The following is a 23,986-nucleotide window of genomic DNA, read 5'->3' as shown; positions in this document are numbered from 1 at the left end:
AGGCCCACTCAGCCTGGTCTTTCTCTCTGTATAGCCAATCCGCTTGTACATTGCATGTCCCCTGTATGTACTCTGCTGTGACTGAACATAGATTCTTTTCTGTCCAGGATAGTGGTCAGCTGCTTTTTGTAAATTGCTGGATCTCATCCTACCTTGCTTTATTTATATATTTATTTAGATGTTTATTTCCTGTTCATTGGCATGGAGCGCTCTCTCTTATGCATCATGCAGACTTTTGCAGTCATGCAGACTTTGTGTATTAGGACATGTTTCTGGCTTACTAATTTTGAAAAAGTTAGGGAGGCAATCCATATAGCTTTTACGTCCAGCCAATGATGGGATATGTTTCCTTTTCTGTGACTAGGAGCCCTGTGACAACTGTGGGAGCCAGTCTGCTTCCCAACCCATCATGCTGGCATCTATCATCACCTGGATTCTGGTGTGACTACCAAAGGCTGGAGCTGATGGCCTTATGAAGGCCTTAATGTGCTTTCTCAACAGTATTTGGACCTGAAATTTGAGGAGATACCAGTACAGGCTTCTGGTGTGGAACTTTGTCCATCAGTCTCTGGAGGTATTCCAAGTTCTTGAGGATAGAGCTTCCTTAGAAGCCACAGATTCCAAAATGTTTGTCATCCATTCCTGTGACCTTCTTGTGTTGAGGGTCCCAACACACACCTAAGTGTCGCAGATGATGCACACCTTGGACATGCTCCCTATGGAACCATGGTCTGAGAGACAGGTCAAAGTTTTCCTCAGAGGCTCCTCTGCCCTCCGGTGAGTAGGTCATCTATGTAACATTAAGAATGAATTAGCTGGATTCTGAAATGCACAAAATTTGCAAAAAATACCTGTGGAACAGAAGATGAAAAGGAAGAGCCTTATGCTGATACTAGTTTGTGCTGTGCCTGAAATGTAGATCGTACCTGTGGACTGGCCTGTCTGACAAGTGCAGATATGCCACCGCCAGGCCAATGGATGTCAAGAAGTAGCAGGGGAGGTAGAAGAAGAAGTGGAAGCATGGCATCTATCTCACATTCGTTTGCAGCCACATAACCTCCTCGCCAACTGTGTGGCTAGTGCTGCAGCTGTCCCACAGACCACCTGTGTGTTTCAGTGCAAGACAACCACGCGTTCTAGTCCAGCCTGAACAGCCTGCCCTGCAGCCTGGGAAGGGCCTAAAAAGAATGGAACGACTTCCCCCATAGGGCTTTGCTGAGCCAGACACGGTTGTTGCTGTTGTCACCAGCATAAGGATTTCCCACATGTGGGAGACCTCTCTCCTCCTGTGTGAGATATTACCCTCCTCCACCTGTAGCATGCCTTACCTGCACGGTGGTCATCACCAGCTCTATGGAGGTAAGGCATCTAGAGTGGCTGCAGAGGCAGCCTTGTCTGGCTGGAGTCCTGTGCACACTAGTAGAATTAATAATTTAGGGGGATGGCCCTTCTTTGAGGGAAAATGCTGAGAGAGAGGGGGGACCAAAGTTATCAAGTGCTCCCTAAGCCTGCAAACGTTTTGTGGGTAGGGTTCTGTGGGAGAGAACAGCACTGAAAAAACAACCCCTCTGTTGCCATAGAAAGTTCCTCCTTTGAAATAGGTAATGTATGCAATGAAAGGCAGAGAAACTGCTTGCACATCTGTTTGCTGTGAGGATAATGTCTGACTCAGACAGGAGGACAATGTCCAGTGATGCACACTGTATTGCCACATGGATTCCGCCCCTTAACAAAAGACATATGGAAGGCAACTGGCATCATTTTGCAGAGTGCATTGTTTAGGCGCGGCTGCACAGAGGTATGTGTGTTGGCACTGCAGCTGCCAGAGTGCAGATAAGTCAGACGGTTTGGAGCACAGTTCAAGTCGTCCTCCCTCAAGCTATGGCTTATTGCCATCTCAGCCCACAGCAAATGTGGAACTGCTGCTGCCTTGGGAGGCAGGCACTGAGAATAAGACAGAAGCATCCTGTCTTTAAACAGACCAAGGCCAAACTGTTTTCCGTGCTTATTTTGTAGAAATTATCCTGAGGTTCCATCAATCTAAAAATGCCATTTCTCCCAGTTTGTCACATGCAGCGATCTCTGCACTCACACAATGGACAAAATAGCACTCTGCATGTTCTCAGGGGCCTTTTCAACAAATTTTATGAATGATTGTGAGAGTTTTTAAGTCTCTTTTGTGTAGGTGACCTACAACTCACAGTTGTAACCATTGTGAGTTATTTATTTATAACATTTTTATGCCGCACCCATCGCAGAAAGCCTCGGGGCGGCTTACACGGCAGATAAAATATAGAATAGGATAACATTAAAAATTCGGAGTATCTCGGCCACCATTTAAAACCAATAAATAAGAACACTAAATTAACAATTAAAATATTGTTTAAATAAAAAGGTCTTGGCCTGGTGCCGAAAAACAAATAACAATGGTGCCAGGCGGACCTCTCTGGGAAGCGCATTCCATAGGTGGGGTGCCACCACAGAGAAGGCCCTCCTCTGAGTACTTACCCTCCTAATATCCTTCACGGAGGGTTCCTGGAGAAGGGCCTCCTCCACCGAACTTAAGGGGCAGGAGGGCATATATGGACGCATGCACTCCTTTAGATAACCAGGTCCCAAGCCGTTGAGGGCTTTATAGGTAATAATCAACACCTTGAATTGGGCCCAGACTTCAATGGGGAGCCAGTGAAGCTGACGGAGGACTGGGGTTATATGAGAACAACACCCAGTCCCCGTCAGCAACCTGGCGGCTCTATTTTGCACCAATTGAAGTATCCAGCCCGTCTTCAAGGGCAGCCCCACGTAGAGCGCGTTACGGAAGTCTAATCGGGAAGTTACCAATGCATGTGTCACAGTCGCCAGGCAGTTACAACACAGAAGCCAGGGAGTTAAAAAGAGGCTCAATAAGGCATTTCAAAAAAAATTTGTTCTAGAACTGTGCCCTCAACAGATGCTGAGGCTGCACAGTGGCACAAAATAAGCCTCTTTTGCAAGGGAAAAGCACTTTCCCCATAACTAAGGCGCTTTGGCCTTGTCATTAAAAAAAAAAAATCACTTTGCTCACTTCGAGAAATAGTTTATGAGAGCTCTGTATGTGCTCAGTAGCACTGGGACTCAAGGCACAGACATTTTGTTTTGTTAACAATGCCCCAGCTCCAGGCTGACCGGTCTACTCAGAAGACAGCCGTGGCGCTCCGGGGGACCAATGCCCGGGAAGTGCCTTGGCAGCCTTGCCTCCTTCGCGAGACTCTCCTGCAGCAGCTCAGCGAACACACACCAGGCAGAGGAGCCGCCGCCGCCGCCCGGCTCTCCCGTTCCCCTCGCCAAGCCCGTCCCCAGAAGCCGCCTTGGATGCCGCCGCGGTGCATTGTGGTCGTGGGGGGATAAGATGGCGGCGGGCGCCGCTGCCCTTAACTGGAGGCGGGTTTCTTCCTTCACGGGGCCGGTGCCTCGATCGCGGCACGGGCATCGGGCCGTGGCGATCCGCGAGCTGGTCATCATCTTCGGGGGCGGCAACGAAGGCATCGCCGATGAGCTGCATGTGTACAACACCGGTACGGGGCTGGCTGGGTGCGAAGAAGGGAGGGAAAAGCGGGCGGGCGGGCGCGCAGCTTCGGGCGGCTGCGCTGGGGCGCTGCCCGTTCCGAGCGGCTGTCGGCACCTGGGGCTGCCCCGCCGTCCGCAGCGGCATCCTCGGGCGGCCCGGGCGGGCGAGCGTGGCTCTCGGACCTGGCCAGCGAGCGTCCGTTCGGGTTGCTGCGCCGTCCGTATGCCGAGAGGGAGCCCCGAGTGGCATCTCGGAGAGGACAGCGGCAGAGGGCGGCGTGCGAGCGCGGGGGCACGAGCGGCTTCGCCCGCCGCCGGAGCTGCTCCCGCCACGGCGACACGCAGCCCGGTGGCTTGGAGACTTGGGCCCCGCAGCTGTGCAAGGGGCGGTGTTAAGATGGCATATGTCGGAAAGAAGAGGCGCCGAAGCGCTCGGAACACGAGGGCATCCGGGCCGATGCCCCGGGCCAGGGTAGCACCGAGGAAGGTTGCTCATTCGAGTTCTTGCTTTGAATGCTCTGCATCTCTGATGTTTTTATTGCTGGACTTGCGTTTCTGACTGGAAAGGCAGGTCACCCTGGGAATGGTGTTTTGGCCATGGATAAGGATGGGATAAAGTGTTAGGAAATGGATAAAGGAATGCCTTTTTGTTCTCCTGTTAACTTTTCCAGCTTGACCTTTTCACAAGCAAGAAGACAGCCTTAGAAAGTGTTGCACTGGATATCAGGAGAGAACATGTGTTTGAGGCTGTGTGTTTTTGTCTTGGCATGTTTTTGTTAATCAGTATAAATGACACTTTATATTGTGGACTTTGTGGAAGATGCACGCAAGGTCAAGGAAGATTATTTTTACTTTTTCTTTCATTCCAACCTTTCCCATACAATCATAAACTTTCTGAGGAAGAATGGAGTATCCTCAGTGTCTTATAGTTTGGTGTGACCTGGGTAGTGCTGATGTGATGTCAAATTGTCATAGTTGTGGACTTGAATGAAGCGTTATCTACACACAGAATAATATTGACCTCAGTGTGTTTACCTAGGGTGTTTAAGCAGGGGTGTGTGTGGAGTGGGATTTTCATAAGGCTAGGAATAATAAAGAGTAATATTACTATTGAAGGAAAAATAAAGAGAACATACATTGTAGGTGTGAAGAGGAGATGTTTCAGATCTGTGGATGAAAAGAATACAGTGCTGACAACTGGGAAAGCATCAGAACATCATAGAGTCCTGTCAAACATTTCCCGAGTGCTAACATTTATCACTAAGCTTAGTTACAACATATGTGGGAGTTCTGTAAAATACCTGTAATTCACTTCTCTCACCAGGGGACTGTGTATTGTGTACAAAACTGCCAATTGTATTTCTGGTAAAAATTGCCAATGTGATGGAGTAGAGGATACACATAAAAGGATTTTATAAATATGTAACAAAACATGAAATGATACAGCAAAATATGAATGTGGTGAGGTATGACAGTAGAAGGTTAGAGATGGTATGGTGTGGAGAAAGTGGATAGGGGGACATTTTTCTTTCTCTCCCATAATACTAGAACCCAGTGGGGTCACCCATGAAGCTGGTTGGTGGGAGATTCAGGGAAAAGGAAGGACTTCATCACACAGCACAAAATTAAACTATGGAATTCACTTCCGTGAGATGACATGATGGCCACCAAAGGGGATTGGACAATTTCATGGAGGAGAAGACTATCAACGGATGTCAGTCTCGATGCCTGTGTGCACCGTTACCAGTTGCTGGGGAGCTTGAGCAGCAGGGAGGTGTGGTACTCATAGTCTGCCTGAGAGATCCTATGGGCATCTGGTTTGCCGCTGCATGGAAAAAACATGCTTTTTCTTATGTTATTAGATTATTTGGAAAGGGTATGATGTGCATGTATTTGAGATTTGGTTAGAAGACTTGGGGAACCTGAGATAAAAGTCAGACCTGTGTAAGTGCTACATGTGGAGCAGGTGTGCACGTACAGTAAATTATGCATGGAGAATTACACTGTGGTGATGTTTCTTAAACTGTAGAATGAGGGCTTGGCAGGTGAGTAGGGGGCCAAACCATTTTGCGTGGATTATTGGTTATTGATCACTAAACAGGTAGGGCAGAAAGTTATCCATGGTGTGGGTTATAAGGCTACAGCTGAGACTGCTGAAAGGAAGAGGGGTATGTTCTGATGTTGCGGGCCTAGATAATTCAGGGTGAAGATATGAGTAATATGAAGAGTGTTCAGTTTTGAAGGCAGTGGATAGGTGGGCAGGAAGGGAAAGAGGGTCTTACATGGCTGCTGTGCTTGGGAGAGAGGTGCAGTTTTGTGTGGTTTGATAAACCCTCAGATCTTCTTTGGCAAGGCTGAGCGCAGCAGAAGATAACATGTTGGCACAGGAAACAAATATGTGTTGGGCAAGCTTAGTTTTTCAGAGAGCATTTGTGAGCATGCCATGAGTGCTTGTGTTGAGGGAGCAGAAAGGGGTCTCTGCTAGGGTTGGGTATCTAAAGAAGTCAGAGGGCAGGAGTTTCCACAAAGGAGATTGCCTGTGGAAAAATGCCTGCCTAGGAACAGGTGAGGGCACAGAGCCTTTGTTAAGTTTTTGTTTTATATGTTTTAATTTTCAAAATAAACTAGTGCATGGTTTAAACTCTACAATGAACTGAGTGACTGGATGCTAATGAGCAGTTGCATCTTTGTTCCCTAATGGAGGTTCTTTTAACTTGTATATTGAAAGTGTGGAATGCTTTGTGGGGGAATTAAGTCATAGTTCAATGCATCAAAACCTTCAAGCAAATTTACGCAGCTGCCCATGTTGGATCCATTCCATCTGAATTAAGTCATGTCCCTGGCACAGCCTCTGCTGTTGTGCAGCCCTATAGCCTCTTAAGGGAGGGATTTGGCTGTTCCTTTGTCTGGAGGGGGCTGCCCCAAAGTCTGGTTGGGGAAGGGGTCAGGCCAAACAGATCACAAACAGAGGTGATGTTAGGCGATGGCCCACCATGGCTGGAGCCCCAAAACTTTCATTTGGAGTCCTGAGTATCTGGGAGGACATCTGCTCTATCATGCTATTTTCTATGGGCATTTGATGGAAAAAAAGGTACAGGGGCCTTGATCACTCTTGCATCTGATCCTTTAGCAGGCTTTTTGTCCCCGTGTGCTTCAGCGCCTGCTGCTCCTTCCCCAGTAACCTTTCTGGCTGATGCTTTTTTTCTGAAATCAATGGCCTCCTCTCCTTCTCCATATGGCCCTTTTTACAAACAGAGCTATCCTGAGAAAACAGGGTCCTTTAAAGACACGCACGCACACGCACACACACACACTTTAAAGTTCATATAAATTAGTATGTGCAAATTTGTGCTTTCCCCCTCTGTGTCCTGTGGTCCTGAACCCTGGATATTTTCAGTAACAGCATTACCCCTGAACACAAGACTATTGCTGGTTAGGGAAACCTGCTCCTAAAGGTAGATCTCAGGCTTTAGGTGTCAACCACATGGAGACAATTAAGAGACTATTGCTATGCTGCCAGGCTGTGCATCCCAGCGACCATAGGAGTGTTCAGATTCCCAGTTCTAAGGTCAAAAATAACACTCTGACTTTAGAAGAGGGAGTTAGCATTCTCCTCCTCCTGCGCTGTCCCCTTGCAGTCAGAAAAACTACCTCAGAGGAGGAGGAAAAGGTGCATTCTGGTGGGTGGGAACAGGGGGAGGCTAGAGGAACCATGATATGAGTTAGCCTGAATCCTCTCTAGCCTTCTTCCATCCCCTTCAGAAGCATCCTTGTGAGATGTGTCAAAAAAGCCCATCCAGCAATGTCTGCAGGATGAAGACATGGAGGTGAAGATTGCCTCCAGCAGCCCATGTTGGATGCTTGGACACTTTTGAATTTAGGAGTTTCCAGTCACTGAGGGTGCAGTTGGCAGGACTGTACCCTAATTAATCAGAGAGTAATCATGTGTCTCTTTAGACAGAAAAATCCTACACCTTTTTTGCATACAGTTTTGCCTTGAGACACAAAATCAAAATTAATGAAATATCAATTTCGTCTTGTTGAACAGTGAGGCTTATTCATTTTATTGTGGGTTTTGTTTTCTTGTTCAGAAATGCAAATGCCAGGCTTTAGTTCTCCGGTTACCAGGTTTGTTCAAGAATCAACAGCATTTAAAATGTTATTTCTGTTTTCATCAGCTACGAATCAATGGTTTCTACCTGCTGTTAGAGGAGATATTCCACCAGGCTGTGCCGCCCATGGATTTGTCTGTGATGGTACCAGAATACTGGTATTTGGAGGAATGGTTGAATATGGAAGATATAGTAATGACTTATATGAATTACAGGTATGGGTTTTGCTCACAATTACTTATTTAGCAAAGAGGAAATGAATGCAGTGTTTTATTTGGTGAATAGGCTACAAATCCTGACATTTAATTTATTCCCTTTCTATACCGCCCAATAGCCAAAGCTATTTTTAAAATTTAAAAAACTGAATACAGCATCATAAAAACATAACCTAGAATCTTAATATGTTTTTAGCCCAGTGCCTGTATTGTGCATACTAAAAGTAGGGTACACAGTGCTTAAAAATGTATCCTCCCAGCAGAATGGATCTATTGTGGGGCTTCATGTGAAGTGGCCATTACCAAATGTATGGGGAGAGTCACAGTTTTGTTGAAAATAAAATAAGTAAAACCTTTGATCATATGAAGAGAGAGGCACCAATTGGTGTAAAAGTACTTTTTACAGCGGGCGAAATCGATAAAATGCATAATGACTAGAGTTACTTAATGGTGAATGTGTATATATTTGACTTTACTAACATGTGAATTAAATTAGCAAGACATGTTAAATGATTCCTTTGTGGAGCAGTAGATAAACTTGATGATAAAATTTCAGCTGGAAAACATTATTCTACTCCCTTCCCATTTTCGGTTAATATGGCAATATCAAGCTGGAACATTCTACAGCATGCAATTCTACATTATCAACATTTTTAAGGTTCCAAAAAGGATGTAGTCTAAACCTCTTTTCCATGGTAATATATTTGAATAACATAAGTAAGACTTACTTCCATGTATTCTTTACCAGTTCAACACAGGCAGGAGTGCCAAACTACAGACCAAAGCTGGCCTGGCTAGGAACTTCTGGGGTTTCCATGGGAGTCACATCCTTGCCCCTTTCCCCAGGCGCTTTTCCCCGATAGTTGAGCAGTGTTCTGTTCTGTTGACAGTTTTTTCCCATTCTCTCTCCTAAAATGTAACTGCTGTAAATAGATCTTTAAGCCAAAATATCCTAGTATTTTTCATATTCAGCCCTGCCCCCTTTACCTTTGTCCTGCTCCTGACGGGAAAACAGTCCACGAGAACTTAACCAAGACTGAATCCATCCCTCAGGCTGAAAGAGGCTCAATGCTGCCTCCCTAAAGCAAAGTATTCCACTGATGGAAGATGCCTCTGCTTGATTTTGGGCAATTTCTCCTGATTCTGAACCTGACCCTTTTTAGAGACTTTTTGGGAAGTTCAGAGGACCATTGGGAATGGGAGATTCTCCTGAAAACTCCCTTCCACAAGGGCCTGTTAGCCCCCAAGCCACTTAGGGCATAACTCTATGCATAGTTAGACACCCAACAAGGTTGCCACTCGCACGCTGTCTGGGGCATTTGGCAGATGTAGGCCTTTTCCCTTTCTAAACATCCATAGGATTGTGGCTTTCATATAATTCATACACAGCTAGGTTTTTGAACATGTTCCTCTTCTGTCTTCAAGGCAAGTCGATGGCTGTGGAAAAAAATGAGACCTCAGCACCCGGCAGTGGGCTTACCACCTTGTCCTCGCCTTGGCCACAGCTTTTCTCTGTATGGTAACAAGTGCTATTTATTTGGTGGACTGGCAAATGAGAGTGAAGACTCAAACAATAACATTCCCAGGTATGCTGATGATATTGGAACTTGCTAGGGTCTTTGGGTATTTAAACAGCTGATAGCAATAGGACGTAGAAAATCTATTGTGTACCTGTTGCATGATGCAAGGTTGCTTTGCGTTGGCTTCATCCAAACTGATGGGGATGATTGGCAACTGGCTCTTAGAATGTGGTCACCCCGAACTCCAGACGGGGAAACCTAACAAAAATTTGCTGTTCATACCATTTGTCAATACTTAGTAACACTTGTCAATATACTGTCAGGATTGATGATGAAAAGTGGTGTGTTGTGCCTTTGGAAGGTTGTGCTAATAGACTAAAACTTTAATGCTGCAGAAATCCTTCCAGTCTTTATTAGCAAAGTTTGAAAAACCATTGCTTTTTCTTTAGTACCTCAAGCTGCTGCATTTGTATACATTTAGTTTTGAAAGTTAATTGGACTGATAGCCAGTCCTAGCCTAAGCATTAAGGGTGGGTATTTCTATTGCATTGGCCACGTAGAACCTGCCTTCTGGAACTTCACGGAGGTGCATAAGCTCTGAGTTGGCAAGTCTCCAGGAGAAGAGCACTCCCAAGTAATGTGATATATCTCTCAAATCTGACTGGTCTTACAAAAATGCATATACTGTTGGCAGCAGACAGTGTTGTAGATGTATATATATTGATAGGAAAGTTTCCTTAGAGTCATTCTATATAAAGTCCAATGATCCTTTTTTGTATTTCTTAATTATCTACCAGATATTTAAATGATTTCTATGAACTGGAGCTACAGCATGGTTCAGGAGTCATGGGCTGGAGCATTCCAGTGACCAAAGGTGTTCTGCCTTCACCCCGAGAATCTCACACAGCCATTATATACTGTAGAAAAGACTCGGGCAACCCAAAGATGTTTATTTTTGGAGGGATGTCTGGCTGTCGACTTAATGACCTTTGGGAGCTTGACATAGGTGAGTGCACTCATATAGCAGGCGAAGTTTTGCTGTGTTTTTTACACATGGAGCAATGGCTAATACTGAAGGATCTGTAATTTTCTTGCTGTGTGAAAGTGGTGGGGAACTTCTTTCAGCCTGATGGACCAATTCAGTTTAGGGAAAGCTCTCAAGGCTGCATTCTAGTAGTTAGTAGGAGCAAAGAGGACAGGGTCAAAATAAAAAGTGCTGGGGGCAAAAAATACCAACATATTTTAGATTAAAGCTCTTCTTGCTAATGGCTAAGCCCTGGGAGAGACATTTCAGCCTTTGGGGAAAAAACTGCACAAAAGCCAGGAAGCCACCAAACAATTAATGGTCAGGGTAAGGGGATGGGGCTTGGGGAAGGGGTATGGCCATCTTGGTTGCCCACTCTTGCCCTGTGGAAGCTTAGAGCTCATTATGCAGCCTGCACATCACCTGGGCGCTCTTTAACACATAGCAGAGCAAAGCACCCAGCTTTTCCACCTTGTGTTTCCAAACACAGAGCTGCAACCAGTTCTGGGTCTCTCTCAGATGTACGTGTATGGTACTGCATTTTTAAAATGCTTGCTGCATTCACGCCTAATTTTAGGTGTACACTTTAAAAATTAGCGCAGGGGGGCACTCTCCTTACCATTCAGAAAGGTGCGTTTGTCTTTTGCTTGTGATAACTATTCAGTAGTTATCTGATCATGTACAACAGCACAGTGTCTTTGTTCACCTGGGTCACTAAAACAGAATAATCTTGATTCAAGCTTTAGCAGAGGCTGTTATGGGTTTGTTAATTTTTATTTGTTTATTTATTTATTGCATTTATGTACCACCCCAATGGCCCAGAGGGCTCTCTGGGTGGTTTACAAACATTAAAACTCCAACCAATCCTAAACAAATAAATAAATTGGCTACACCACAACTGAGTATAAAATGACATGGTTAAAATGAATTAAATAAATAAATGTACAATTAAAATTAATTAACTTTGAAATATTGGTTAAATAAAAAGGTCTTGACCTGGCGCCGAAAAGCATGTAATGACGGTGCCAGGCGGACCTCTCTAGGGAGCACATTCCATAGTTGGGGCGCCACCACAGAGAAGGCCCTCCTCCAAGTACTTTGTCTCCTAACCTATTTCAAAGAGGGTTCCCGTAGGAGGGCCTCTGCTGCCGATCTTAGGGGGTGGGAGGGCATATAAGGAAAGAGGCATTCCTTTAGGTATCCTGGTCCCAAGCCGTTTAGGGCTTTATAGGTAATTTTAGTTTGTTCTAAAATGTTTTTCCAAGTACAGCATTCCTTAGAATCTACCTCATCAACAACCATAAGCCATTCCTCCAGAACTGTAGACAGATGATTATGGTGCATATATTTAGGTTAATGTGCTGTCCTTATATTACATGAGCAGAGACCCTGTGAAAATCAGTAGAACCTATACCTGAAAATCCATTTCAATAGAAGATGAGCAAGTACCAAATTTACAGGGCATTTTGACTGTAATCTTCCATAAACTGCCTTGGAGCAAGATCTGCTGCTCTCTATTATAACTATGAATAATATATTATTCTATTTATACTCCACTTATCTTCCTCTTGAGAGTGGCTTACAAAGTTCTCCTCTGCATTTTATCCGTACAGCAACAATCCTGTTAGGTAGGTCAGACTGAGAGTTTGTGACTCTGCCCCAGGAGTTGCTTGGCAGAGTGAGGATGGGAACTCAGATCTCCTGAGTCCCAGTCCAGCACTCTTCAGACCTGAAAAGTTTGTGAAAGATTGTATTCTTCCATAGCACATAACAGTGGAAAGGAATTTCAGTGTTTAAGATGACATTCTATTAAGTAGGTATAAATACTGACATGTTTATCTGTATATACTTACCTAGCATACTGTTGGCAGAAGAGATTGCTGTGCTATGCAGAGCTCTGCTCCTTTTTCCCATTGCTCAAAAATTTGCACAAGTGCTACTGGCTCACCTTGCAAAGCTAAGATCTGTGTGCACCTGTGCAACACCTTTGTGCAAGCAGTTGTACAAGGGGAGGGGGGCTTCAGCTGCATTCCATAGTTCAGAAAATGCTTTCCAGTGCTGCAATGTCATTTGCAATAAATTGAATGGCGCTGCTGGAAACAACCCGTATCACATGTTTTATAATATGCAAATATGTATTTCAAAGGGCTCCTCCCATCTATGCATGTTCAGTTTTCTGAAATCTAAGAAATGACACTTAACAATAGTTTGCTGGGGGGGGGGAGTTGGTAAATGTGCAAGGAAATAATTCCTTCTATATTCTTTCTCTGTTTTTTTTCTTAATAGAAACAATGACTTGGTCGAAACCAGAAACTAAAGGGACACTGCCACTTCCCCGTAGTCTCCATACAGCCAGTGTAATAGGAAACAAGTATGTCTGTTGTTAAAAGCTCACCTATAGAAAGGTACACCTAGTAGGAGACTGTTACTCTAGTGCTTGTATTTAGGGAACCTGACTGTGTCAAATGCAAACACTTTCAGCCTTCTAAAAAGCTCTCTCACAGACTAAAGGACTTAAATGTGGGACTCCAGGAAGTTGAAATATACTGCCTAAATGTTGTGAATATCTAGAAACACTTTCTTTGGAGACAGTGAATCCTCTGCTTTGCCTTTGGAGATAGTTAATTATTACACTCTAAAATTAAGTAGAAAGCGTAGGGCATCTATTAGGAGGGGGAAGGCAAAACCTTAATATTGAGAGCTGTAGCATTCTACCTTTGAGAACAAGGCTTCCTTTGAATTAATCTTAATATCTGTGACTTCATTAGAAAATAATAATTCTAGAGCACTTTCTGCGTATAGTACGCCAATAAATTAGAAGAGAGAATCCTACAATATTACTAATAATTTGTGATTCCAAAATAAAAAAATAGCTAAAATCAGTTTGTTTGAGGTGTGTAAGAAGAGCTGCGTACTGTAGAGGAGAACTTGAATAAGTACCTTTAATTGCTACAGATGCTATCACTGCTAACCAAACCTTGTATGTTACAGATGTAGTCCTATGCAGACTTTTGATCCAATGCAGGGTTATGATCAGGATTGTGGCAGGAGATTTTGTTGCCACTCCCCACTGTGTCCACCTGATCATCATCTCTCAAACATCCACACATTGGATGTCACATTTGCATAAGTGCCTGTGTGTGTAGGCTTGAACCGTGTGATTTGTATGCCACTTATGCATGCATCAGAAATGAATTCTGATATTTAGACATCAGATACTGGATGGACAAGCTTCCAACTTCCTTATTACTGTGATAAATTGAAGATGAGCCAAGGGCTTCTGTTAGGCAAGGTCATATCCTTATAAATTCCTGAAATGCTTATATAGGTTTGTGTCCAGACTTAATCGTACTTAAAGCATATCCACTGGAATCAGCGGACAACTTAGTCATGGCTTACTCAAGTCCTGCTGATTTCTAAGCTTCACTAAGGCTCAAGATGATGGGTTGGATCTGAGGGGTGGATTAGCTGATGCCCTCATGCCTTTCACTGAGTCCCGGTATCTTGTCTTGTGGATTACAGTCCCATCTCATTTTGCTACGCTAACTCAACAACTTTGTCCTGTGGGAATGTATATGGTGATTCTTTCTAATGCCTCATAATCGATGGCTTCAGGAAACCTCTTTATTTGTGTTTACTTGCTGTGATGCCACCTGGTGGGAGAAGTTCTACAATTCTTTGTTGCTTTGGTTCACTTGTCTTACTGTGTGGTTGGCTGCTATGAAAGATCAGCTTCCAAATATGATTCAGTATTCATAACAGTTACTGGCAATATAATAAATGTCTGTCTATACTTATCCCTTGTTCCTGAGAAAATTTTCAGATTGTGTTTATACAAAATGCAGATAATTCTGATAGTTGGCAACCACTTTTTAAATTTTGGGATAGCTTGTCACTGGAGCCCTATGTAAATGGAGTTTTTTTAATTCTGTGTGGAAAATGGGTTCTCATTTGGTCAGTGAAATCTGATTTTCCTACTGCTGGTCGTACAACACAATCCTCTTGGATACTATGGATAGACCCAGCATATCTTTTTGCCAGTATGAAAGAAAACTGGAAAGATTTGCAGCTGTTTAAACTTCTCCTCCATTTCAAGAGGCTGCTCTAAGTTCTGAATGCCAGAGCAATTTGGAGAACCCCTTTCTTTCCTTCAGTAAGTGCAGGGAAGTCCATGCAAGGCCAGGGGCTGGGACAGCATCTGCCTCATTTTTTTTCTGAAGCAAAAGTGATGTGGAAAGATCATTCACAATGAGCCATTAAGAAATGTGTGAAGTCTCAGGCACAGCTATCCTAACCAGAGTCTATTAAACCTTTCCCTCCAACCATTATAGTGCTTTTAATTTGTTTGTGAAAGCTATTTGTAGCTTATGTAACTGTTAATATTCAGCATATGAAATTGGCAGAAAATCCCTTGGTGGGGATAAGATAAGATATTTTCTTTTCAGGATTAACCCATTGACATTTAGATAAATAATCTTAAAATATTAAGGGACTTCAATGTAGCCTGTAAAGCAACTGTTGTTGTTATTTGTAATAATATTACATGTTAGATATAATGTTGTGGTCTAACAAGGAAACAATATTCACCAATATTGCAGGTTGTTACCAGAGCGCCTTCAAAAACAGCTTGCAATATGGCATGAGAGGGTTGGAAGGGGAAAACAAGGAAGAAAGTGCGAGTTTTAGTAAAAGTAAGGGAAACACAGTTTCCTTTACTGGAAAACTAGCATGGCAAAATAACCCCCAGAAAATAATTTGCTTGTCTCTTTCCCACATTCTTTCCCTAACTTCCCTCCCCTGCTGTTCCCTCATATTTGCAGAATGTACATTTTTGGTGGATGGGTCCCACAGAACACAGACAATAACCTGCCTTCTCAAGATGGAGAATGGAAATGTACCGGCTCATTTTCTTACTTAAATTTAGGTTAGTTATGCCTACAGTTTTGTTGTTAACTTAGAGCAATCCTGTATACCAGTTACACTGCAGGTTTGGGCATCAGTGGGGGTGGAGAGGTATGCTGCCTGCCACTGTGCCAAGTGTCGCACCCATGTCTCCGGGGTGTTTTACCAGCATCTCTGTCACTGCAGTGGACATTTCACACCCCATTCAAGTAAAGGAGCTTTGACCAACTCCTATAGCTCCTTGTTCTGAGGATCCCAAACATGAGATGGCACCATTAAATGCTCAGGTTTTCAGTGGGGAGAAATGAGCACATTTCAAAGAGATACTGGGAAGTTGCAACCAATTTTAGATCAGTAACTATACTTTGGAACTTTTGGTTTTATAATATATGGGTGTGACTACAATATTTTGCCATACAGTTAGCTAGGACATCTAACTCCTGCCAGATCCAGAGCTGTCTATGCAGTATCCATGAACAATGCAGTTAGAGAGAAGCCATATGGGTTCCTCGACTTGTAGTAGGTTATCTCTGATTCATGCTTCAAATTCAAAGGAATTTACTGATTCGTGGATTCTGAACCATCTCTGTTCAGTGTGGAGACTTGTACATGAAGTTTATATCATACCTATGTTTAATCATGTGGAATTTAAGTAATGGTAATGTTTTTAAATTTTGAAAACCATCATGTGTTCAAACAATGATTTTGCTGATGCATTCGACTTATTAGATACTGCAGAATGGGTCAGTCTGATCTCAGATTGCCAAGAAGACAAAAATAACTTGTTGCCGGGCCCAAGGGCAGGCCACTGTGCCGTAATAGTGGGCACTCGCTTGTATATATGGAGTGGCAGAGATGGCTACCGAAAAGCTTGGAACAATCAAGTTTGCTGTAAAGATCTTTGGTACCTAGATACTGGTGAGCGAGCACATAATGTTTTTGATAACATTATAGATGTCCACTGTGAAGTATATAAATCTTGTATGCACTTATTTTTTAAAAAATCTCTATGTTTATGCATTTGAAATGTGTAAGGATCACTTTTGTTCTGGGTCTACCCATTTACATCTGATTCAGATGCAGCATTCCCAGAATTCCAGCCCATATTTTGAAGGATTGGGAGCATGTTACAGGCTTGTGCACTGCTTTCTCCCCTCTGATTCTATCCTTCCTTTTTTTCTGGCAAATCATTATTTGCTATCACATCCCATCAGGTCAACCTAGGCGTCAAACTCTACCAAATCAGAGTTTGCTAGATTTGAGACGTATTTCCTTGTATCGTTGATTTGGAGGCAAACCACAGCTTGCACAAACAAAGAAGGGAGAGAGGGAAAGCATCTGACCAGATGAGAGGAGAGCATAGGATGGAGCACTCAGTTTGGAGAAGCAGGAACATTACCTTCCACTGACTCTGAGAGTGATATGTGTTCTTAATTGTGTGAAGCAGAGCACTCTGAACAAGGTTCTGAGGAAGCTGTGTACACACAAGTCAAGTAACACAATCAGGCAGTTGTGTAGATGAAAAGCGTTTTCCCTCCCAACATTAAACATCAGTGGATAGTAGTATCTTCATGGGTTTTGAGCTATGTTGGCCTCTAAAAAGCCTATTACAGCATAGCTCTTGAGTTATCGGGTAGCCAATTTAAACATACCTTTATCTCAAGGGTTCTGTGAGGATTCAGAGACAAATTTTCCAGTCTCCTGAGTCTTGTAATGTCATCTGTTTTTGACCTTGTTCATTCACATGACTGAAAATATGCACACTACCATGACCTAGTGGAGAAAAGAAGTGGTTTTGCGCACAGTAAGGGTGCAATCTTATGCATGCTTCGACAGAAAAAATCCTACAGTTCTGAGCCAGTTAGGAATTGCATGACTTTTTTCTGTTTAAATATGCACAGGATTGTGCCTTAAGTACATTTTATAAATCTAGTAAAAGGCAAGCATAACTGACTTGCGGAAGGATCTGCTTGTAAACCAATGAAACTTAAAACCATGTCCAGTTAGGTTGTCTTTAAAATACATTAAAAAGTTTATCTGATTTCAGCTAGTGATGATCCATTTTGGTTTTAAGAATTGCTCTGGTACAGAGTAATACATAGCAGCCTAAAGGGATAGGTGGTCTGCTGCCCTCCTCATGATTTGGACTACAACTCCCATAAGCCCCAGTCCATATGTCCAAGTGGTCAGTGACTGAGGGAGTTGTGGTCCAAAGTAGATGAAGGGCCTTAGGTCACCTGTCTCATTCATAGAATATATCTATGCAGAGCAGTGATAAGCAGTTAAAATGGATAGTCATCTAGGCAGACCTCAGGAGCAAAACAAAGTCCATTCCCCCTTTAATCACTTGCCACTCTCAGAGCAGCTCCAGATGACACAGGTACAAATCTTAGACTGCTGTGTTTTCTGCCTGGGGGCAGGGATCTGGAGATTGTAGGAAATGTGTAGGAAATGTGTGAATCATGAAGCCCTGGGTGTCCCTGGCAGTCCTGATACCAGATCTGCAGAGACCAGCTGGAACAGAATATACCATGTTGTGGGCCAACCTGTGGCTGTTCGTGGGCTGGATGACAGGTGGACCATTGCTGTTTGCTTGCTTGGAGAATCTGGCTCCTATGCACTGCGCAGTTGTCCTCTTTCATTATTATTATTGGGTCAGCTGGCCAGGGAAGCCACTTCAATCCAACACATGAAATCCTGCAAGTGCTTTTCTTTTTGTGGGGTGCATGGGGGAGCAGTAATGTGTAAATTTGGAGAAACCATTAGAACTGTTGCAGGAATGTACTTTTGCTTCTTTTAATGACTTTTTAGAGCAAATACATCATTTATGCAAAAAACTACAGAAAAAATAGTTCGGAAATCACAAAGCCAATAGAGCTCACTGTTCTCCTTTCAGAGAAACCCCCAGCACCATCACAGGTGCAGCTGATCCGAGCTACTACTAATTCATTTCAAGTGAAATGGGATGAAGTTCCTACAGTTGAAGGTTATCTTCTTCAGTTAAGTTTGGATATGCCAGCACCAGCTGAAGTACCCAGTACTGTGCTACCTGAGGCATCATCACCAAATGTGCAAGGTAAGATAGCCACATTTAAAAAAAATGTTTTTGTTTTAAGAAGATAGGCAAATTAGTTCCTAGAATGTTCGTTCTCTCTCCCTCTCCCTCTCCCTCTCCCTCTCCCTCTCTCACACTCCACTCTAGAGAGAGAGAGAGAGAGAATGTTAAATTGAAGGCAATGAGAAAGTAAAGTCACTTTTCTTAAAGTCCTGCAAGCACACTGAGAGCAGAACTTTCCCCATGAAATCAGATTCTAAGGACAGTACAACTGGGAAAAAATGACTAACCACCATGTCACCCTTGCTTAGTTTCATTTCATGCTAGCTGAGCAAGAAACTGCATATTCCTTGGACACTTCTGTGGTGAACAGCAGTGTTAAATCTGCTTATTTTTGAATGTTTGGGAAGAGCCCACAGCACCACAAAAATGAAGGAAAGATCACAAGGATTCAAGGAAAAATTCAATAAAGTATTGCATTTATAGCCTAACCCTACCAGTTTTGAGCAATAGCCAAGTAAACCTTGAGAGGGGACCACAGTTAACACACTTAAGAACTTTTGTAAGCATTTGCTTGTTTTCTTTGGAAAATGGCTTTGAAACTCAATTTACACTGTCTTTCACAAGGGCAAAAAGAGTACTTTCATAATCAGTTCTGTCCCTATTAGCCATTCCATTCTCTTTCTCTCCTCCCTTTTTTGCCTGTGAACTTTTTAACCAGAATATGGAAATACATCACTTAATCCAAATAAAATAGAAGTACTATTGATGGGGTAGCAATTAATCCACATTTAAGTGTCCAGTCTGTGATGGATAGAGTTGTGTTCTTTTGTTAAGTGCAGATTCACAGGTTGTGTGGTCTCCTTGATCCATCACTACTGTCAGATGCCCAGGTGATGTGGAATGTTTTTTTCTCAGCTTTGGGTGGTACAACAGTTTACACCCTTCTAAAAAGACTGATCAGGCCTCATTGTTCAAGCTTTACTAACCTCTTGATTCAATGATTCTCACACATTTTATGTAGGACTGCTATTGAAAAGCACCCAAAGTTTTCATTTCATTATGTCACCATAACTAGACCTACATTTCACACAACCAATCTTTTATTCCTCCTAGAATTCCAGATTTTGGATTCCCTTTCCTAAAGTATTAGTAAACTCTGAATTGTTACAATTGCACCTTTACTAACTCTAATGCACATGAAGAAGTATGCTAGGAAAAGTTGGGTGAGGGCAAACCTTGAGATGAAAATACTAGTCTCCTGAACAAGCTCATTATGAAAATGTCATCACAATATTGTTGTGCTTTAGTTCTTGGCTTCACTGAATCCTGTTTGAATCCTACTTGTTCAATAGGTGCTGTTGTTGTCTAGTATATAATTGACTCTGGGATGTAAATGTGCCTGACCCAAGATAAGCTGATCATCCAGTTTGAAATAGGTGTGGAACCTCTCCATTACTTACAATATATTTTATTTTTCAATATATTGTTGTCTTGAGAAATTGGGCCGTTTTCAGTAGACTTGTGTCTCGTGTCTTTCTGATAGCAATATGGAAAGAAACTAATTTTGTGTGACATCTAAAAGGCATAATAGATATCAGAGTATCTAAATGCTCTGTGTGAACTTCTATTGTTAATTGTGTTTACATTGACATGAAAGATGGTTCTTCTCGCAGCAAAACCTACAATTAATGAATATCATCCTTCCTCCAGGAATCAAGCTAGATCTTCAAAGCCAAACTCCAAGTAAAGTCCCAAACAATGTAAGTGGTTAAGAAAGATGTTTGTTTGTTTGTTTATTAAAAGCTTTTGTATGCTCTGTTATACAAGCTCTCAGGATTAATATGATTTTTGTAATTATTTATACAGAAGGAATAAAATATTCAAAGTGCTCTGTGTGATTATCAGCTAACAAACATTACTTATTACAAGTTAGTTCTTCTAAGATTTTGGTCAGCAGGTAATATTTTTTCAAGTACATCCAAGAATACTGATATAAGACGCTAACACTGGGTAAACTAAGTCATGACTGTTTATTAAAGAAGAGTCCTTACATGTCTACTTTATCATAATTAGTAAAGATTAACTAGTGCTGAGCTGAGACATGGAGAAAGTCCCTGTTATCACCCAAGTGTGAGAGAACTCACCCTGGGTGAAAGCTTCAGCTTGTGCTCAGCATATTGGTCACTTTTCCTTGCTAACATCTTAAGATGTGTCAAGACGGACCTGGCCAAGGAGGATGCAGGACCTGGCTCCCGCCCCAGCTGATCAAGCCTTGGGTACTAGTGAAGCTGCTAGGCCACAAAGGTTTTCCACATTCCACTTCCTCCATGGCCGGAGAACCTTGAGAGGTTACTTTGGGAATTCCTGCTCTCCTTCGTTTGGCTTCTTGAGATGCTCATCAGTCTACCCTGTGCTTTTCTACCTTGCTGCACTGTCCCTGCTGCTGCCATCTAGTTAAGACCTAGCCAGTGACCAGGCTGAATCATGGCAGTTTCCCTACACTTGCATGACAGAGCAGGCAAAAGAAAGAAAGAACTCCCATCTTCAAAGCCAATCAGTGATTTCAGTCCCCTGCAGCATGACTGCTTTATCCCAAAGGCAACTGGTTTTCCTAACATGAAGGTAGAAGGATGGAGGGAAGATGCTGCAGGGAACAAGCACAGAGGTGGTGCAAACTCACTCTCTCCCTCTGGGTTGCATAATGGTTGGGGAACCAATAAGTCTCTGACCTCTAGCCCCTGTCATCCCTGACCACTAGCCATGCTAGCTATAGCTGATGGGTGTTGGAATCCAAAGCCTCTTTAGGGCTGCAGATTCTCTATCCCTGCTGTAGCTCTGCCTTTTTGCCTCATGCACCTGAACAAGCAAATTCACCCCACAAATGCAGCATGTGGGAGAATGCAGTAACGTGAGCCTTAGATTCCATGTGGGCATTGGCCAAAGTGGAAGAGCGCTGACCCCAGTCATGGATTTATTGTTTTGCAGTGTCAATGAAAAGGCCTTCCTCCTTACTTTGGACAGCAACAGGGCTTTGGTAGTGCTTTCCCCTTATGTATCTTAGCTGCTGTGTGAGATACAGAGGGAGTAAAGTGGTCAGAAATAAATTGAAATGAGGAATGGCACCTTAACTGTTGCTGTTGTCTGCTCTGGAAAGGACGTCTTTTGGCTGTGTCTTGAATGGCTGAGGCCGTAATGCTGAAAGCAAGATGGAAAACCATAATTGCAAACTAATACTTGCATTTTCCTACTGTCTAGGTGCAAATTTCCATTTCAGAGACTAAATCAAAGGAACTTGAGAATACAAAGAAAAACCATTCCATTTCCAAAGAGTCCAATGCCCCTGCATGTTTGCCTGCTAGCACTTTAGGTAAGAAGAATGCATGTCTCAGATGCAAATGGAAACATGACTGTGAGATGCACTCGCAGGTATATATAGGGCAAGAGCAAGTGCTTGTGCTTTCTGATTAGTCAATGAATGTAAACCAAGTCTGAGCTGAGTGAAAACACTATTGACACAAAGTGAGATGGCTCTTTGGCCGATGGGTTTTCAATAGCTATGAGGAGTAAAATAGCCCATCAGCCAGGGAAATGGGGGACATTTCCATCACAGGGCTGTAGGTTCAAAATAAGGTTTCTCTTTAGAGTTCTTTGGTTAGACAAAATGAGAGAGTATCAAAGAACTTGACTGGAACTTACCTGTCTTATAAATACCTGGCTGGGAACAGTTGCTGTGACATGATGACCTAGTAGAGCTGGCTTACCTTGTCTTGAGCAGAATTCATTCTCCTTCCCCTTGTTCCTGTTATACATGGACAAGTCCTTATAGAAGGCCTGGTCAGTAGTTGCAGTAGACTGAGGTGGTAGAATGGATTGTACCCCTTGAAGCTGCAGCTGCAGGGACCGCATTCTTTCAAATGTTCCCCTGCATTGTAGAAACACAAAACCTCTTTCCAACTGAATAACTAACATCATAGGAATAGGGTAGAAGTAGTCACTGTCTTTTTACTCTATGACTCTTTGGGAGGTTGTTACTGTTTTTAAAAAGATTTCAGATTGAGTTGGTATCTAAAAAGGCATCAGTTGCCTCCTGAGGTGATCTAGTCCATGCTGCCACCTCAGTCTGCTGCTCATGTAGATCAGGCTGTGATCTGAAAGAGAAAAGGGAGCCACAATTCATTGCTATCCCTTGTAGACGTCACTGTGCTCAAGGGCGTTCTTCTGATATGTGGTGTGATTTTTCCTTCCCCTGTTTTTAGGTCCACAAATCTCAGCAAATGTAAATGACTTACTCGACTTCGATACAAGAACTTCAAAACTTGACACTTCTGCATCCAGTATTGTCTCCACCACGCAAAATGCAGGAACCCAGCAGGCTGTTAAAACTGAGTCATCAAGTACAAATGGGGCAGTTGTAAAAGATGAAGCATCATTAACAACAGTCAGTTCAAATCCTGAAGGTTTGAAATGTTTCACATACTGTATTTTGAGCCCTGCCTGCCTGCCTGCCTGCCAGTCAGTCTTTCTGTCTTTTCATTGTGACCGTAGACTTCTCATTCTTGCACAGAATCCGAAACAGATAGTCATATCACAGCTTAATAAGCTGAAGATGTGAAATAGGTTTTTGCCTGTGTCCATGCAGCCCTTCTGTTCAGTTCAGCAAACAAACCAGAGCTCTTCAGTTAACTACATTTTCCTGTATTGTCAAGCTTTGGAAACTATGGTTACCAGTTTGAGCAAATGGGCTGAATGCACAGGCAAAAGGCCTGTTCCATTCTGAGTTTACTAAGTTGCACCATGATCTGAACACATTCTCTGTGTTGGAGATTAGCACTAAGGACTACAGATGTAGATACCATTCTTGGGGATCACATGACATGATGCTTTTAGTATGTTAATCCTTCTTTCTTGCTAAGTGTCACGATCTCTGGCATAGAAGTACTCTGGGCAGTATCCACCGCTGTCCATTCATGAGCAGGGTCTATTGGATACTGCTCCATGAAAACTTAAATATTGGTGCCGGTATGTTCTTGGTATATGTTGATTAAAGTTGTTAAGTGTTTTCAATAAGTTCTAATCATTACCATGTACCTAAAATGGCCATTTTAAATTCATCACATACAACGTGTACCAGAGCAGTTTAGTAATGCATGTTCATTCATGATGAATGCCTGTTTGTTCCACTCAGCATATATTCATGGTGTAGCTGTACTTGAGACCCTGGCACTTTTAGGATTTCTTTCTAAACTGGAAATGAGAGTTTAGTCATATGAGCTTTGTACATCAAAGTGGTGAAACTTTATTTCCAAGATGCATTTAAACGGCAGCTGTTCAAAAGCTTGTTTTGCTGACTTTTTCCCCCTAACTCAATTATGGTTTTAAAATGTTTTTATTCTAGCTAAGGAGACTGTGGGGCCTTCAACAAGAACTACTTCTGTTAACCCACTTGATTCTGCTTTACCGTTGCCTGTAAGTAGATGAACTTCTTCAGTAAAGGATAGTGCTAATATAGTGTATCACACTTGCTCGCCTAAATTTTGTTAAACTGAGGGAGAGGGAGTTGAAGAGGGAGAGAGAGAGAGAGAGAGAGAGAGAGAGAGAGAGAGAGAGAG

The 23,986-nt window shown here is 42.9% G+C and overlaps 1 protein-coding gene across 1 annotated transcript in view; it reads left to right on the top strand.

The window, feature by feature from the left end:
* The first annotated feature begins 3,376 nt into the window (after positions 1-3,376).
* HCFC2 (host cell factor C2) overlaps positions 3,377-23,986 on the top strand; it is a 32,986-nt gene continuing 12,376 nt past the window's right edge. Inside the window, exons 1-12 of the mRNA XM_044441101.1 lie at positions 3,377-3,554; positions 7,725-7,873; positions 9,299-9,459; positions 10,191-10,399; positions 12,704-12,788; positions 15,238-15,341; positions 16,049-16,237; positions 18,216-18,395; positions 20,088-20,137; positions 21,633-21,744; positions 22,634-22,834; positions 23,773-23,843. Coding sequence (XP_044297036.1) covers positions 3,389-3,554; positions 7,725-7,873; positions 9,299-9,459; positions 10,191-10,399; positions 12,704-12,788; positions 15,238-15,341; positions 16,049-16,237; positions 18,216-18,395; positions 20,088-20,137; positions 21,633-21,744; positions 22,634-22,834; positions 23,773-23,843 — 1,677 coding nt within the window. The 5' untranslated portion in view covers positions 3,377-3,388. The remainder of the gene's footprint in view (positions 3,555-7,724; positions 7,874-9,298; positions 9,460-10,190; positions 10,400-12,703; positions 12,789-15,237; positions 15,342-16,048; positions 16,238-18,215; positions 18,396-20,087; positions 20,138-21,632; positions 21,745-22,633; positions 22,835-23,772; positions 23,844-23,986) is intronic.

This window comes from Varanus komodoensis, unplaced genomic scaffold (genome assembly GCF_004798865.1).
Source record: "Varanus komodoensis strain SLA01 unplaced genomic scaffold, ASM479886v1 scaffold39, whole genome shotgun sequence".
Lineage (NCBI taxonomy): Eukaryota > Metazoa > Chordata > Lepidosauria > Squamata > Varanidae > Varanus > Varanus komodoensis.
The sequence above is the reverse complement of the archived record's forward strand: the minus strand, read 5'-3'. Positions and strand labels throughout refer to the sequence as shown.